Source organism: Mustelus asterias, chromosome 9, assembly GCF_964213995.1.
Source record: "Mustelus asterias chromosome 9, sMusAst1.hap1.1, whole genome shotgun sequence".
In the NCBI taxonomy this organism is placed as follows: domain Eukaryota; kingdom Metazoa; phylum Chordata; class Chondrichthyes; order Carcharhiniformes; family Triakidae; genus Mustelus; species Mustelus asterias.
In genome coordinates this window covers 130,592,166-130,606,356 of record NC_135809.1, presented here as the reverse complement: position 1 = coordinate 130,606,356, position 14,191 = coordinate 130,592,166, and the positions used below count along the sequence as shown (strand labels likewise).

At 40.7% G+C, this 14,191-nt stretch overlaps 1 protein-coding gene across 1 annotated transcript in view; it reads right to left on the bottom strand.

Moving 5' to 3' along the window:
- Positions 1-14,191, bottom strand: part of lgr4 (leucine-rich repeat containing G protein-coupled receptor 4) — a 132,410-nt gene that overhangs the window by 60,025 nt on the left and 58,194 nt on the right. Inside the window, exon 3 of the mRNA XM_078221025.1 lies at positions 4,318-4,389. Within this exon, the coding sequence (XP_078077151.1) occupies positions 4,318-4,389 (72 nt within the window). The remainder of the gene's footprint in view (positions 1-4,317; positions 4,390-14,191) is intronic.

Here is a 14,191-nt window from a genome sequence, read left to right as displayed (position 1 = left end):
GTGCAGACTGTGGGAGGAAACCGGAGCACCCAGAGGAAACCCACGCAGACACGGGGAGAACATGCAGACTGCGCCCCGACCCAAGCCGGGAATCGAACCCAGGTCCCTGGCACTGTGAGGCAGCAGTGCCAACCACAATTATTGAGATACTATAGTTCATCAGTACAGAGGTTCAATCCCATTATAGTTCTTCCCCCCAAAAAACTAAAACTACCAAATGCATGTGATGTAGCTCAAAATTAAGTTAATCAAAGCTATTCATCCATCTTTCCCCGTCTATTTTCCCAAACTATGCTGGGGCACCAGTTCCACAAGTTCCAGCAGCTCTCTGGCCCCTATCCAACTGTCCATTCTTCCCACGGAATCCCAGACACAATGTTGGCAGTTTATCTAACCACATTTGGTATCACAGCCAAGCCCAATACTGCTCCTGACCATCATCCACACTCATTTTCCAGCAGATTTCAATCAATGCCCTTTAAAAAATATTTTCAAAAAGTATTTAGTGCTGATACAGTCGTGATCACTATACAGTATCCAATATTTATTTCTGTGAAACAATATACACCATGCAGTCAGAATCCAAAAACATTTTGAGTAGCAAAAAACAGCTCCTTGGCTTTTCAACAGATGATCTATTATACTGTTAACAATATTATCTTTCTTTGTTGGCCCTACTGAAATTGTAATGCATTACAACTCTGACATACAATCACTTATCCAATGATTAATCAGGACAAGAGTAAAAACTCCAAAAAAGAAATTGCAATATATCTAAATTACAAGTATGTTAGGAGAATGTGCTTTCTGCACAAAGGTCACAATATCCCCTTGACCTATGTAGCCTGCGGTTCCCTTGGAGCAGAGACTAAAAGAAAATAAACAAATTTATGCACGCCACAGTACTTTCCAATGTATCCTACGAAGAGACCACTCAAAATGGAAAATGAAGAGCCAGTCACAAAGGCTTCACCATAATCCCATTTATTCCTCATTCTACACCCTGACAAAGAGAAATGATCTTAAATATGTGCAACTTTAAGAGGCAGTTTAACAGCTGTATTATTGTGACATTTAAAAAACTGAAGCAAAAATTTGAAATCAAGAACTGTCACAGGGCCTTAGCAATTTCCACAAAAAACACAGCTTATCGAAGCCACTGTCAATATATAGCAAGCATCATGTATAACTTGGGATTTGTTCCAAGAACACCACATCCAATCATTTTGCACATATACATACTGATTCTGCCCTATAGCAAATAAAACACCCAAATTTATCAACATGTCACTGTCTCCATATTTGGAATTTTTAGCTTAACTGCATTCCCCCATAGTAGATTTCTCCTCAACATTTGCCAAATCAGCATCTTCCTATCAAAACACCAAATAATTGGGCTACTATAGGGTGTCAAAACGATTTCACCAAGTTTTCAGTTTAAAGCATTTTTGAACTAAAATATACAGAAGTTGCATAATAAAATATTAAATATATAATTAAAATTTCTTTTTGTATTTCCAAAGGCAGGAACGCACACAATTGTTTCTTATTTTGTGTGAAGCTTTGTTGCAAATTAGAGTACATCTATTCAACATGGCAAGGCAAAGTTTTCCTTTGATTTTTACTGTCATTTTCAGATCATCTTCACCCAACCAAGTACAATAATATTCGTACTATTTAAAATTGTAAAGCAATGGGACAGGTAGATAGAAGCAGACTCTTTCCAACTATTGGGTCTAGAATGAGGGGCGATAACTATAGATACAAGACTGAGAGGCAAGACACTTAGAAGAGAGGAAGAGGAAATTATTTTATTCAGATTTGTGAAGCTGTGAATTCACTTTGAGGGCTGAGGCAGAAACTATGAGAACATTTAAAATTAGATTGGATAGGCAGATGTAGAAAATGGTGATGGGGATGAGAAAAAAAAATCAGCCACGATTGAATGGCAGAGCAGACTCGATGGGCCGAGTGGCCTAATTCTGCTCCTGTGTCTTATGGAAAGGAAAAGAGCACAGGGCAGGCAGATATGATTCAGAATGGAAAATGCTGATTCACCTAGCTTGTCTCCATGCTGTAACTTCATCTATTTGTGCAACATGCTCTGAACTGCACTAAACTTTACAGAGGATTTCCAGAGACTATACCACTATGTTTGAATTGTGAGCAAGGGAAAACACAAACAGGCTAAAGAAAATAGGTTACAACATCTGCAGACAAGTATAATCTTGCTGGGCAGTCAGCCGAACACACCTTAAGCATTTACGCAAACAAATGAACATTTTTACCACATGGGTGAAACGGGTTGTCACAAGCTGCACCATGCACTCTTTCCTGTCTATTAGGTAACATAATTGGACACAGCTACAGGCAATTGCATCAAGCATTGATGGAGCTGAAAATTGACCCTGGTGATTGTTGAAGTACAGCAAAGAAAGATGATTTACATTCTGGCTGTTCAACCTCTTTCCATGCATGCTACAAGTCTAAATTTGACATCTCCTGTCATATCTCTTCCTCCCAACTCCTAAAAAGCTCTCGATATGTACGAACTGGTTCAGATTTACACTACTTGCTAGCTATGCGATTCTCTCTTTTGGTACACAAATTTCTCATGGGATTAGAAAATATTTCAAGGTGCTTAAATTTAATAAGAAAATCAATTTTCAAAATAACCTCACTTTTAAACTATGAATACTGAAAAAGGGATTAATACGTTAATCAAATCTTGGGGCTCAGGTGATATTCATAATCAAATTAACCCCTCAAATGGTTTAGGGAATTATAAATCACACAGATATCCTTAACCTGCCACACATTCATAACAAAATTGCAGAGAACAACGTACATTTTGTTTGATTTGAAATCTTGGAAAGGAGATCCATTTACAGAATTTATTTTGAGCAAAACATTTTGTTTTTGGCTCCTGATCAGGAAGACATTTCAGTTGGTTAATCGTGCTCACGGGAGAGAGACTATTTAGCAACTGAAAATGATCATTAATCACTTAGCAACTGTGTGCAAGTACAAAATAAATCTGTCAGGGATTAGAATATTCTGATACCTAATTTTTCCTTCCTTGGTAGAGTGGCAACACGCGGTCATGTCAAAATGATATGATACCCTTGATGAGTTTTCCAGCTCAGCCAGTATGTGTTAGGAAAGCTATGCTAATTAGACTGGTTTCGAAGGCAAGTCAATTCAAATAGCATTTGTTTGAAACTTTTAGCTGCCAAAGTGCAATATACAGTAGAGATTTGGGCACAGGCTACATGTACACACCCAAGAGATTAGAATGTGGAAGGTCGCTCAAATTCATACACCCAGGTGGCAAAGCATGATCTAACTATAAGGAATATTAACATTAATAATGAATCACAGTACTGTACTCCAATACACTGTCAATATCACCAAACTATAAAATGAGATTTAATTGAAGACCACTTAACATTTCATAATCAACATTATACTTGGTCATTTTTGGCACATGTCCTAACCCATTTTTATGCAGTGACCTATTTTTGACAGCAGGATTGACTATAATGTAGTTTAGCAATAAGGGGTCATCCATTTAAAATGGAGTGGAGGAGAATTCTTTTCTCTCAGGAGGGCTGTTGGCCTGTGAAATTATCTTCCCCAGAGAGCAGGTGAGGTAGGAGGCAAAGGGTCTGGGGGTAGACAGCGAAGTGGAGCTGAGGTCAAAATCAGATCCGCCATGATCTTATCAAATGGCAAAGCAGACCCGAAGAAACAGAGCAACATAGGAACAGGAGTAGGTCATTCAGCCCATCGATCCTGCTCTGTCATTCAAGAAGATTATGCTGATCATTCGCTGATGCCTTTTCCCTATACTGTACCTCTTTATGCCATTGGTATTTTGAAATCTGTCAATCTGTGTTTTAATACTGAATAGATTTAAGTGTATTTATTATTGTCACAGGTAGGCTTCACTGCAATGAAGTTACTGTGAAAATCCCCTAGTCACCACACTCCGGCACCTGTTTGGATATCCCGAGGGAGAATTTAGCATGGCCAATGCACCTAACCAGCAAGTCTTTTGTGCTGTGGAAAGAAACTGGAGCACCCAGAGGGAACCCACACAGACATGGGGAGAATGTGCAGACTCCACACAGACAGCGACCCAAGTTGGGAATCGAACCCAGGTCCCTGAGGCTGTGAGACAACAGTGCTAACCACTGTGCCACCCCATAATGAGCTTTCACAGCCCTTTGGGGTAGAAAATGGCCTACTCCTGCTCCTAATTTATACATATACATTGAAATATTCCAGAATTGGCAAGAATGAACTAATACTTACAAAATTTTCAGTTGGTACAAACCAGACAAAGCCTCTGGGTGAATGTAAGACAGATCATTGCCAGCCAAACGTCTGTAAAAGAAAAACAGTGGACATGTAACATAGTTCAGAGACAAAATAATTCCTATCAAAGCACAAATAGACATCCAGTACCTGAAATTAAAATACAATCAAGCTTGAAAAGCACTTTAATTTGTATGTCATGTGGCGTTTTACAGCCCACATATCACACTCAGGTACTCTGTAATATTTGATATCCTGCAATTGTGATAACTCCAAAGATTGGCAAAAAGTGCAAAGAATCTAATTGTAACAGAATCAAATTGTCTCTGAACCTCAATTCCATCATTGGACTGTCTTGAATGATCCTAAAATGCACCTACTTTGAGTAGTTTATGATGGTGGCAGCATGTGAAGATAAAGATGGTAGTTAACATTTGACATCAGACAAAGTACAGAAATTACAGGTTGTTGAACAAATATTATCTTACAGCTCTGGGCCACACAGGGATTCATTTCAAATACAAATTGGCTTGGAATGTTTTGACCACATGCAGCCAGTCAGCAAATTTAGCTCACTATCAAGAGTCAAGTGGTGCATGGATTTTGCAGGAAATCAGAAAAACCGTGGTCAGGAGAACTGAAGGAGCAGGCAGAGAAGAAGAATGGTCATAAAAGGTGCACTAACAACTTTAAAATAAATTTTCAAATTCTGCAGAAGCTCATCATTTCTCTGCACAGAAGGACAGCCAAGCCTCTTAAGTTTTATCATAACTTTCTACTGTCCTCAGTCATGGTTAACTTTAATCATGTATGTGCTTGGTGATTTATTGGGTAGCGGCACAAGTTTAATTTTATGCACATAATTTGAACCTCTTTTAGAAGAGAAAATAATTCCAAAATCTAGTATTCATTTCTGTATGCTATTAAAATTGTAAAATATATTTATTAAAGCTCTCAACCAAAATAAATCAAATTATACTGCGCCAGGATACACAACAGAAACCTACTCAAATTGATCTCAAAACAAAGTTCCTAAGGCAATAAAAACAGTCACATGAATAACCTTCTAGTGTGCTTCAGAACCACTGACACCATTTTAGATCAGTTCAGAGGACTATACCACCAGTAGGCACATCATCTTTAAACAATGGAAATGGCTGTATCAAATCAATCAATTTGTGCCCATCAGGCTTGAGGTACCAGTCTGTGGAGGAGTCTTTGCTTGCTTCAGAAATTTAAAGGTGATGGGTTAGCACCATTTCAATGACCTTAAAAGTTTATTTAATTGTGTTGCCAGGAAACACAGGAAATTTGAATTTTTGTGCCAAGCAAAATCCGGAACTACTTATCGATGCTGTAAATAAATTCTGCCTTGTATGCACTCTGTTGGCAGTTATATTGTATGTTGTACAATGGCTATGGTAGATTGACCTCAATTTACACAAATACACTTACCCAACCCAGACATTTATCAGTTTGCACAATGACTTAATTATATATCACCAGTTAAGTTCTAAAGGTACTATACAAGCAGTGTTGTGCAACATAAGAATATTTAAAATTACATGAATTACAAAAGATTGCTTAGGGGAGAACGAGAAGTTAATGCCCATGAAACCAATTGCTTTTATTTCACTGTGTAATACCAAACTATATACTAGGTGCAAACCATTCTTTGAAACCAGAAGGATGTTAAATGTCTGTGTCCATTTTTCCTTACGTTTTACTTATCCGTTCACACACTGCATTGATCTAACAGGAGGTCCAAACAGGACCAGGAGCTGAACATACTGGAACATTTTTCTTCTTCTTGGCAGAATAGTCAACCACACAAATCTCATCACTACTCTAGATGAGATTAACTAAGACAGCACCAACCAGTGATCAAACTTGAGGTTTTTTGTTTATATGCAGCACACCACATGGTGTACGTAACCACTAGGGAAAGATTGATACATTAAATGCTGAGACTGGTTCACACAACACTTCAATTCAAAAATCAAAGCAACTAATTCTTTAGTTACAGCTTTGCAAACTCAAGTTCCATGGTTATCAGGGCTAGGATAGAACTTATTAATGCAAATGCTCATCTTTGCCTAATTTAATTGACTGAGGTCCTTATTCAGAGGAACTTCTCATTGCAAAAGACCTAAAAACATATACACTTCAAAGACTCTCATGCAGAGTTGTGCCATGTAACTGACCTTCTCAAGCCGGATATTGGATTTGTGCTCAGCATTTGATTATCTTTCTGTGAGTACTTGAGACTTCCTAGAAGATCATGTCATCTGCAATGATCCTCAGCCTAACTGCTGGAATCAGCTGAAGACAAGTTCTTTTACATTACAGGTTGCGCAGTTAGTCTTCCCTATCCCATTGATCACCATCTGTCAAAGTTTTTATTTTTTTGTCTACCTATGGAGATTTTTCATTAATTTAGACCGAGAGAGAATATGCCAAATGGATGCTTGGAAGTGAGAGACACCATCACTGAAAACCTCCAACCACATCCGCGACTGGGATTCTTCAGTGCTGCTGCAGTGAATGGTGTTTCGACAGAACCAAACGTTCCATTCTCGCTGGCAACAGGGCAGCTGCGGATAAAATCAGAGAATCCGGCCCTATATATCTGCCTAAGCAATAGTCAGAAACTGATGGAGGGCAGTTGATAGTACCTTCATGTTTGAAAACACTTCAATAAGCATAATTAACAAATCAAAACCAACACCTTGGGTGGAATTTTCCCATCCCGCTCACCATGGGAATCGTAGTGGGCAGGGACAGACCATGCAAAGGTCCGTTGACCTCGGGTGGAAATTTCTAGCCTTTGGGCAAGCACAGCTGGAAAATCCTACCCCTTGAGTTTTTCAAAATATTAAAAAGATTTATGAACATAGACTAATGGTAGACAGGCGTACAAGCTTGTGCTTTGTCAAATTGTACACATGTTCAAAGCAGCTGATAAACTGTTGTTGATATCTAGTTCATAATTCCTATGTTTAAAACATAGTTAAAATTTTAATTCCTAAAACTAAAATGTAAATAAATGAGGGCATCTGATTTCTGTTTATTCATTTGTGGGACATGGGTGTCGCTGGCTGGCCAGCATTTATTGCCCATCGCTAGTTGCCCTTGAGAAGGTGGTGGTGAGCTGCCTTCTTGAATCGCTGCAGTCCATTTGCTGTGGGTTGACCCACAATGCCGTTAGGGAGGGAATTTCAGGATTTTGACCCAGCCACTGCAAAGGAACGGCAATATATTTCCAAGTCAGGGTGGTGAGTGACTTGGAGGGGGACTTGCAGGTTGTGGCATTCCCATGTATCTGCTGCCCTTGTCCTTCTAGCTGGAAGTGCTCATGGGTTTGGAAGGTAGTGTTTAAGGATCTTTGGTGAATTGCTGCAGTGCGTCTTGTAAATAGTACACTCTGCTGCTACTGAGCGTCGGTGGTGGAGGGAGTGGATAGTTGTGGATGTGATGCCAATCAAGTGGGCTACTTTGTCTTGGATGGTGTCAAGCTTCTTGAGTGTTGTTGGAGCTGCACCCATGCAGGAATGTGGGGAGTATTCCATCACACTCCTGACTTGTGCCTTGTAGATGGTACACAGGCTTTGGGGAGTCAGGAGGCGAGTTATTCACCACAGTATCCCTAGCCTCTGACCTACTCTTGTTTTAGTGAGTCCAGTTGAGGAAACCCAAGGATGTTGACAGCGGGGGATTCAGTGATGGTAACTCCATTGAATGTCAAGGGGCAGTGGTTATAACAAGTGGTCTTATTGGTGATGATCATTGCCTCACATTTGTGTGGCACGAATGCTACTTGCCACTTGTCAGCCCAAGCCTGGATATTGTCCAACTCTTGTTGTATTTGAACTTGGACTGCTTTATTATCTGAGTCGTCGTGAATGGTGCTGAACATTGTGCAATCATCGGCGGCGAACATCTGATTGAGAAACTGGTAAATGTAATCGATGCAATTGCAATTCAAGCAAGCCAGGAGTTAATTACAGTTATAGGTTTACCTATGACTGTCTTCAAGGTCAGAGTTAGATGTGTAAACACCGAACAATGGACTGCATGGCAGAGCCAGAGAATCTACTGTTATTTCTTTATAAGCTAATTGCTAGAAATCCTGGAAAAGAGGGCTGTAAACGCCACTGACAATATGAATTGTATCGACTGCAGAATCAAAGAGTTATCATGAAGTCACAGAGGTTTACAGCATGGAAACAAGCCCTTCGGTTCAACTTATCCATGCCGCCTAGTTTTACCATTAAGCTAGTCCCAATTGCCTGCCTTTGGCCCATATCCCTCTACATCAATCTTACCCATGTAACTGTCTAAATGCTTTTAAAAGACAAAATTGTACCCGTCTCTACTACTACCTCTGGCAGTTGTTTTCAGACACTCACGACCCTCGTGTGAAAAAATTGCCCCTCTGGCCCTTTTGTGTCTCTTCCCTCTCATCTAAAATAATCATTTTACATTTCTGTTTGAGGACATTCCAAAGTAGGTTATGTTACCATATGGGGCTGTGGGGGTAAAAAGTTGTTTCAAGTTATCTGGGTATGTGCTTAGAACTTATCAGACTCACCATGGACTACTCTCTGGAATCGGTTGCATTCTTGGACACAAACATCTCCATTAAGGACGGTCACCTCAGCACTTCACTGTACCACAAGCCCACGGATAACCTCACGATGTTCCACTTCTCCAGCTTCCACCCTAAACACGTTGAAGAAGCCATCCCCTACGGACAAGCCCTCCGTATACACAGGATCTGCTCAGATGAGGAGGATCGCAACAGACACCTCCAGACGCTGAAAGATGCCCTCATAAGAACAGGATATGGCGCTCGACTCATCAATCGACTGTTCTGACGCGCCAGTGAAAAACCGCACCGACCTCCTCAAAAGATAAACACGGGACACGGTGGACAGAGTACCCTTCGTCGTCCAGTACTTCCCCGAGCAGAGAAGCTATGACATCTCCTCCGGAGCCTTCAACAAGACGAACATCGCCACACCCCCACTTCTTGCCTTCAAACAACCGCACAACCTCAAACAGACCACTGTCCGCAGCAAACTACCCAGCCTTCAGGAGAACAGTGACCACGACACCACACAACCCTGCCACAGCAACCTCTGCAAGACGTGCCGGATCATCGACACAGATGCCATCATCTCACGTGAGAACACCATCCACCCAGGTACACGTTACATACTCTTGCAACTCGGCCAACGTTGTCCACCTGATCCGCTGCAGGAAAGGATGTCCCGAGGCATGGTACATTGGGGAGACCATGCAGACGCTACGCCAACGGATGAATGAACACCGCTCGACAATCACCAGGCCAAGAGTGTTCTCTTCCTGTTGGGGAACACTTCAGCAGTCACGGGCATTCGGCCTCTGATCTTCGGGTAAGCGTTCTCCAAGGCTGCCTTCACAACACACAACAACGCAGAGTCGCTGAGCAGAGACTGATAGCCAAGTTCCGCACACATGAGGACGGCCTCAACCGGGATCTTGGGTTCATGTCACACTATCTGTAACCCCCACGACTTGCCTGGGCTTGCAAAATCATAGAATCATAGAATCATAGAAACCCTACAGTGCAGGAGGAGGCCATTCGGCCCATCGAGTCGGCACCGACCACAATCCCACCCAGGCCCTACCCGCTAATCCCTTTTTTTTTTACCCGCTAATTTACCCGCTAATCCCTCTAACCTACGCATCCCAGGACTCTAAGGGGCAATTTTTAACCTGGCCAATCAACCTAACCCGCACATCTTTGGACTGTGGGAGGAAACCGGAGCACCCGGAGGAAACCCACGCAGACACGAGGAGAATGCGCAAACTCCACACAGACAGTGACCCGAGCCGGGAATCGAACCCGGGACCCTGTCTCCAGACAGCTCACGAACTGAGCTGTCTGGAGACAATACACATCTCTTTAACCTGTGCTTAATGCTTTCTCCACTCACATTGTCTGTACCTTTAAGACTTGATTACCTGTAAAGACTCGCATTCCAACCATTATTCTGTAAATTGAGTTTGTGTCTTTATATGCCCTGTTTGTGAATAGAACTCCCACTCACCTGACGAAGGGGCAGCGCTCCGAAAGCTGGTGTGGCTTTTGCTACCAAATAAGCCTGTTGGACTTTAACCTGGTGTTGTGAGACTTCTTACTGTGTTTACCCCAGTCCAACGCCGGCATCTCCACATTATGTGCTTAGAAGGCAGGCATTTGCAGTTTTACTTTGGCTTAGACAGTATTTCACATGATTGAAAGAGTCAATTCTAGAGCAGTCAATTCCAGAATTCATCCTCAATTACATGATAGCCGCACAACACTGAATGCTGCCACCATTTTCTGAACTAATATATGGACACATGCAAACATCTTGAATATTTATTTGATCAGTAGAAATGCAGAGTTCCAGCAGCAATTGTCTCTCAGCAATTCTGAATACATGAGCGTGTGCTTACCTACCCATGCTCCAGGTAAGGGCTTCCAAAAGTGATAGTCCATATAATAGACAACTTCCTGCAAGAAGGATCTTGCAAAATACCAATTCCTTTGATGGCATAGATATCCAAGTGCAAAGCATCATTCTCATCACAAACTGAAGCTAAACCAGTTCAGACTATTAAAAGAAAGAATCTTTTGCTGCTGGCTGCTCGGTTCAATTAACGATGATGGAGAGACAGAGGCAGACAGAGAGCAATTTGCTACCTTTAAAATGTATTCATAATCCAAGTGAGTATTAACACCATTGTGTCAGCAAAGGGTTTCGATATGGAGCAGGATTACAGAGGGGACTTTCCAATAAGAACAGGATTATTTCTCTCACAAATTGGCACGAGTGGAGGACAGTTACATAATAAAATGCAAGTTTCTTCTTCCTAAATTAATTTTTGCAAAGAGAAGAATTTAATAGTAGCATGTCAGACTTGCCAGTCAGCTGATGTATACCAGTGAGGTTTCTCGAATTGATCCCTGGATCTCATTATTTATTTGCATAGTGAGTAGGTGAAAATACTGTTGCTTGCACAGTGAGTGAATTTCAGATAAAAGGAGTGGCAGATTCCAGCTAAAAGGAGTGGCAAATACTCTGCTCAAAGTTAAAATGAAGCACTAAGAAATGCAAAACACAACTGGAACAGCTACCCTTTCTACCTTCCAAATCAGTATAATCAAGTCCCATTGAGTTGTGTAGCACAATAACACTACAAATGTTCAATGAGTGCGCATTAGTTTCTTTCAAAAATGCCGGAGATTCTCAGAGACCATCCCTTATGATGCCGAACAACATGTTGTCGATGTAGAGAAAGTGTTAATCTTGTTAATGTGCTTCCTGTCTACTTCACATGCCCTGGGATTCTCTCCATAAAGGAGAAGATGAGGGTTTCAGACCAATCTTGAAATCTACCCCTTTGTCTCAATTTTTAAGTCATCCCTCTCATATTTCCTTCTTTAGTCATGTCCATTCTTTTCTCTTTACACCTCTGTGAAGCCACTTGCAACATATTTTAAGGATGCTATTTAAATGGAAATAGTCATTTAAAAGGTCTGACTAACATAGCATTTTATGCTGAAGTTAAATTATGGGACTCAAATCATGGATGTGCAACAAATTAATTTTGTTGTGATCAATTTGATAGTGTAATAAATAAGAATAAATAAAACAAAACAAAAGCCTTAAAGTTTAACAACTTTTCAGAATGCCCTTGTCTACTGACACCACCTAAGCGATTACCCCAAAATGAAAAAGGCACAAACCAAGTACCAATTAAACTAATTGCAGGTAAATGGAGAAGGTTGCCTGTTGTCATGTGAACCCCACATTTCAAGTTCCAGAAGATAGCCGACAACGATCTAACCCGAACTCCAAATTTACAAGATAGTTTAATTTCAACACACTTGACAAGTAAGAGGCAAATACCTAGATTTTAAAAAAATTAACGGCTTTGGTTTTTTTTTTGGTATGCCTTCTCTACACATAATAAATGTTGGGGATGTTACAAACCATATTGTTTGGTGGCAACATGGTTTTGGCAGAAGATCTTGCATCTGATAGTTGCTAGGAAGACAAAAATAGTGTTCTTAAATCAAGAGCTAGCCAATGTGCTACCCAGTCACGCTTCAAAGAATGGAACTTTTGGAGCCAGCATGCGTCTGTGGTTTCTGCCCGAACACAGTGAGATGACTATTAAGATATCCATATGCTTCCAATCAGTTTATCAGCTCTGCAGTTACTTTAAAACCATGAAGCTAGAGACGGTTCTTGGGTGTGGCATAAAAATAACATTTTACACAGTTGCAGACATGATAATGAAATTATCAGCGCATTCCATCTTTGTCTTAAAGTGCTGGAAACAATTCCAGAGAAAAACCATTCATGAACTGCACACTGGCAAAAATATACCATCATGCAATGCGGAAATTAAAAAGACAGGAATTTCCTCTGCTCTTGAACGGGAAATTGAAAATTTAATTCGTCAAGTAAAGTTCCACATGGACCAATAACAACCTATATTTAACATTGCATTCTATTCTTAATGTTAACATTCTTAGACAGATATAAACTAATTGAGCCAAATTTTAACGTGAACCTACATTTTAAATTACAAAGCACTGTTTCTGTATCCATTGATAGCATGAAGCTATTGTGGATTTGCAACCTCCCTTCAGACAGGCTTAAAATGTTCCTTAAAATTAAATGACATTAGAAGTGACTTACTGCGCGGACTTGCTATTTTCATTTCCTATCATGAGCTTTCCTTAATTACTTTGAGATTGTGTTATTTGCAAATTGTGTGCGTCAAGAGTTGAGTTTTGACTACAACAAATTCTCAATTTAAAAGTTTATTTATTATTAGTCACAAGTAAGGCTTACATTAACACTGCAATGAAGTTGCTGTGAAATTCCCCTGATTGCCATTCTGGCACCTGTTCGGATCAATGCACCTAACCAGCACGTCTTTCAGAATGTGGGAGGAAACCGGAGCACCTGGAGGAAACCCACGCAGACACGGGGTGAATATGCAAACTCCACACAGACAAGTGACCCAAGCCGGGAATCGAACCCGGGTCCCTGGCGCTGTGAAGCAGCAGTGCTAACCACTGTGCTACTGTGCCACCCCTATTTAGAGCCTTTGAACAACAACGGGGTGAATTTTCCTCCAAAACTGGAGTGAAACCTTGCTTTGGTTAAAAGATTCTGCTCTAAAGTGCCCCATAGTTCCAAGAAAACATGTATTAATACCAGTATTGAGGTCTTCTGGTTAGGCGCATTGACCTGAACAGGCGTCGGACAGTGGCGACCAGGGGAATTTCACAGTAACTTCATTGCAGTGCTAATGTAAGCCTTACTTGTGACTCATAAATAAACCAACTTTTTTAAAAAGTTCAAAAACTTTTAGGAAGCTGTTAAAAAAAGCACAATATTTGCATGAAAATTGTAGTGACTAAATAATACAGTATTTAGAATCCTTTCTCCCATCATCCAAAGTGCGTTTCCATCTACACGTGTAATTCAGTGTTCGTAGTCACTACAGGAAAACGCTCATTTACTGCAAATTCTGGTTGGAAATAGGTTTCTTTAAAAAGGCAGTAAGCTGTTTTAAGTGGTAATTTTGTCTCGAGTGGTTCACCAAACCCATATCTTTAATCTATGTGGCATTGTTACTTCCTTAAAGATTAGATCAGTTATATCAGAACCGACACAATATGTGCAGGCTCTGTCACAGAATCTCTGCAGTGGCCCATCGAGTCTACACCAACTCTCCGAAAGAACATCTTACCAGGCACCCCCTATCCCCTAAATACTGTAACTCCGTGCATTTTACCATGGTTAATCCACCTGATCTA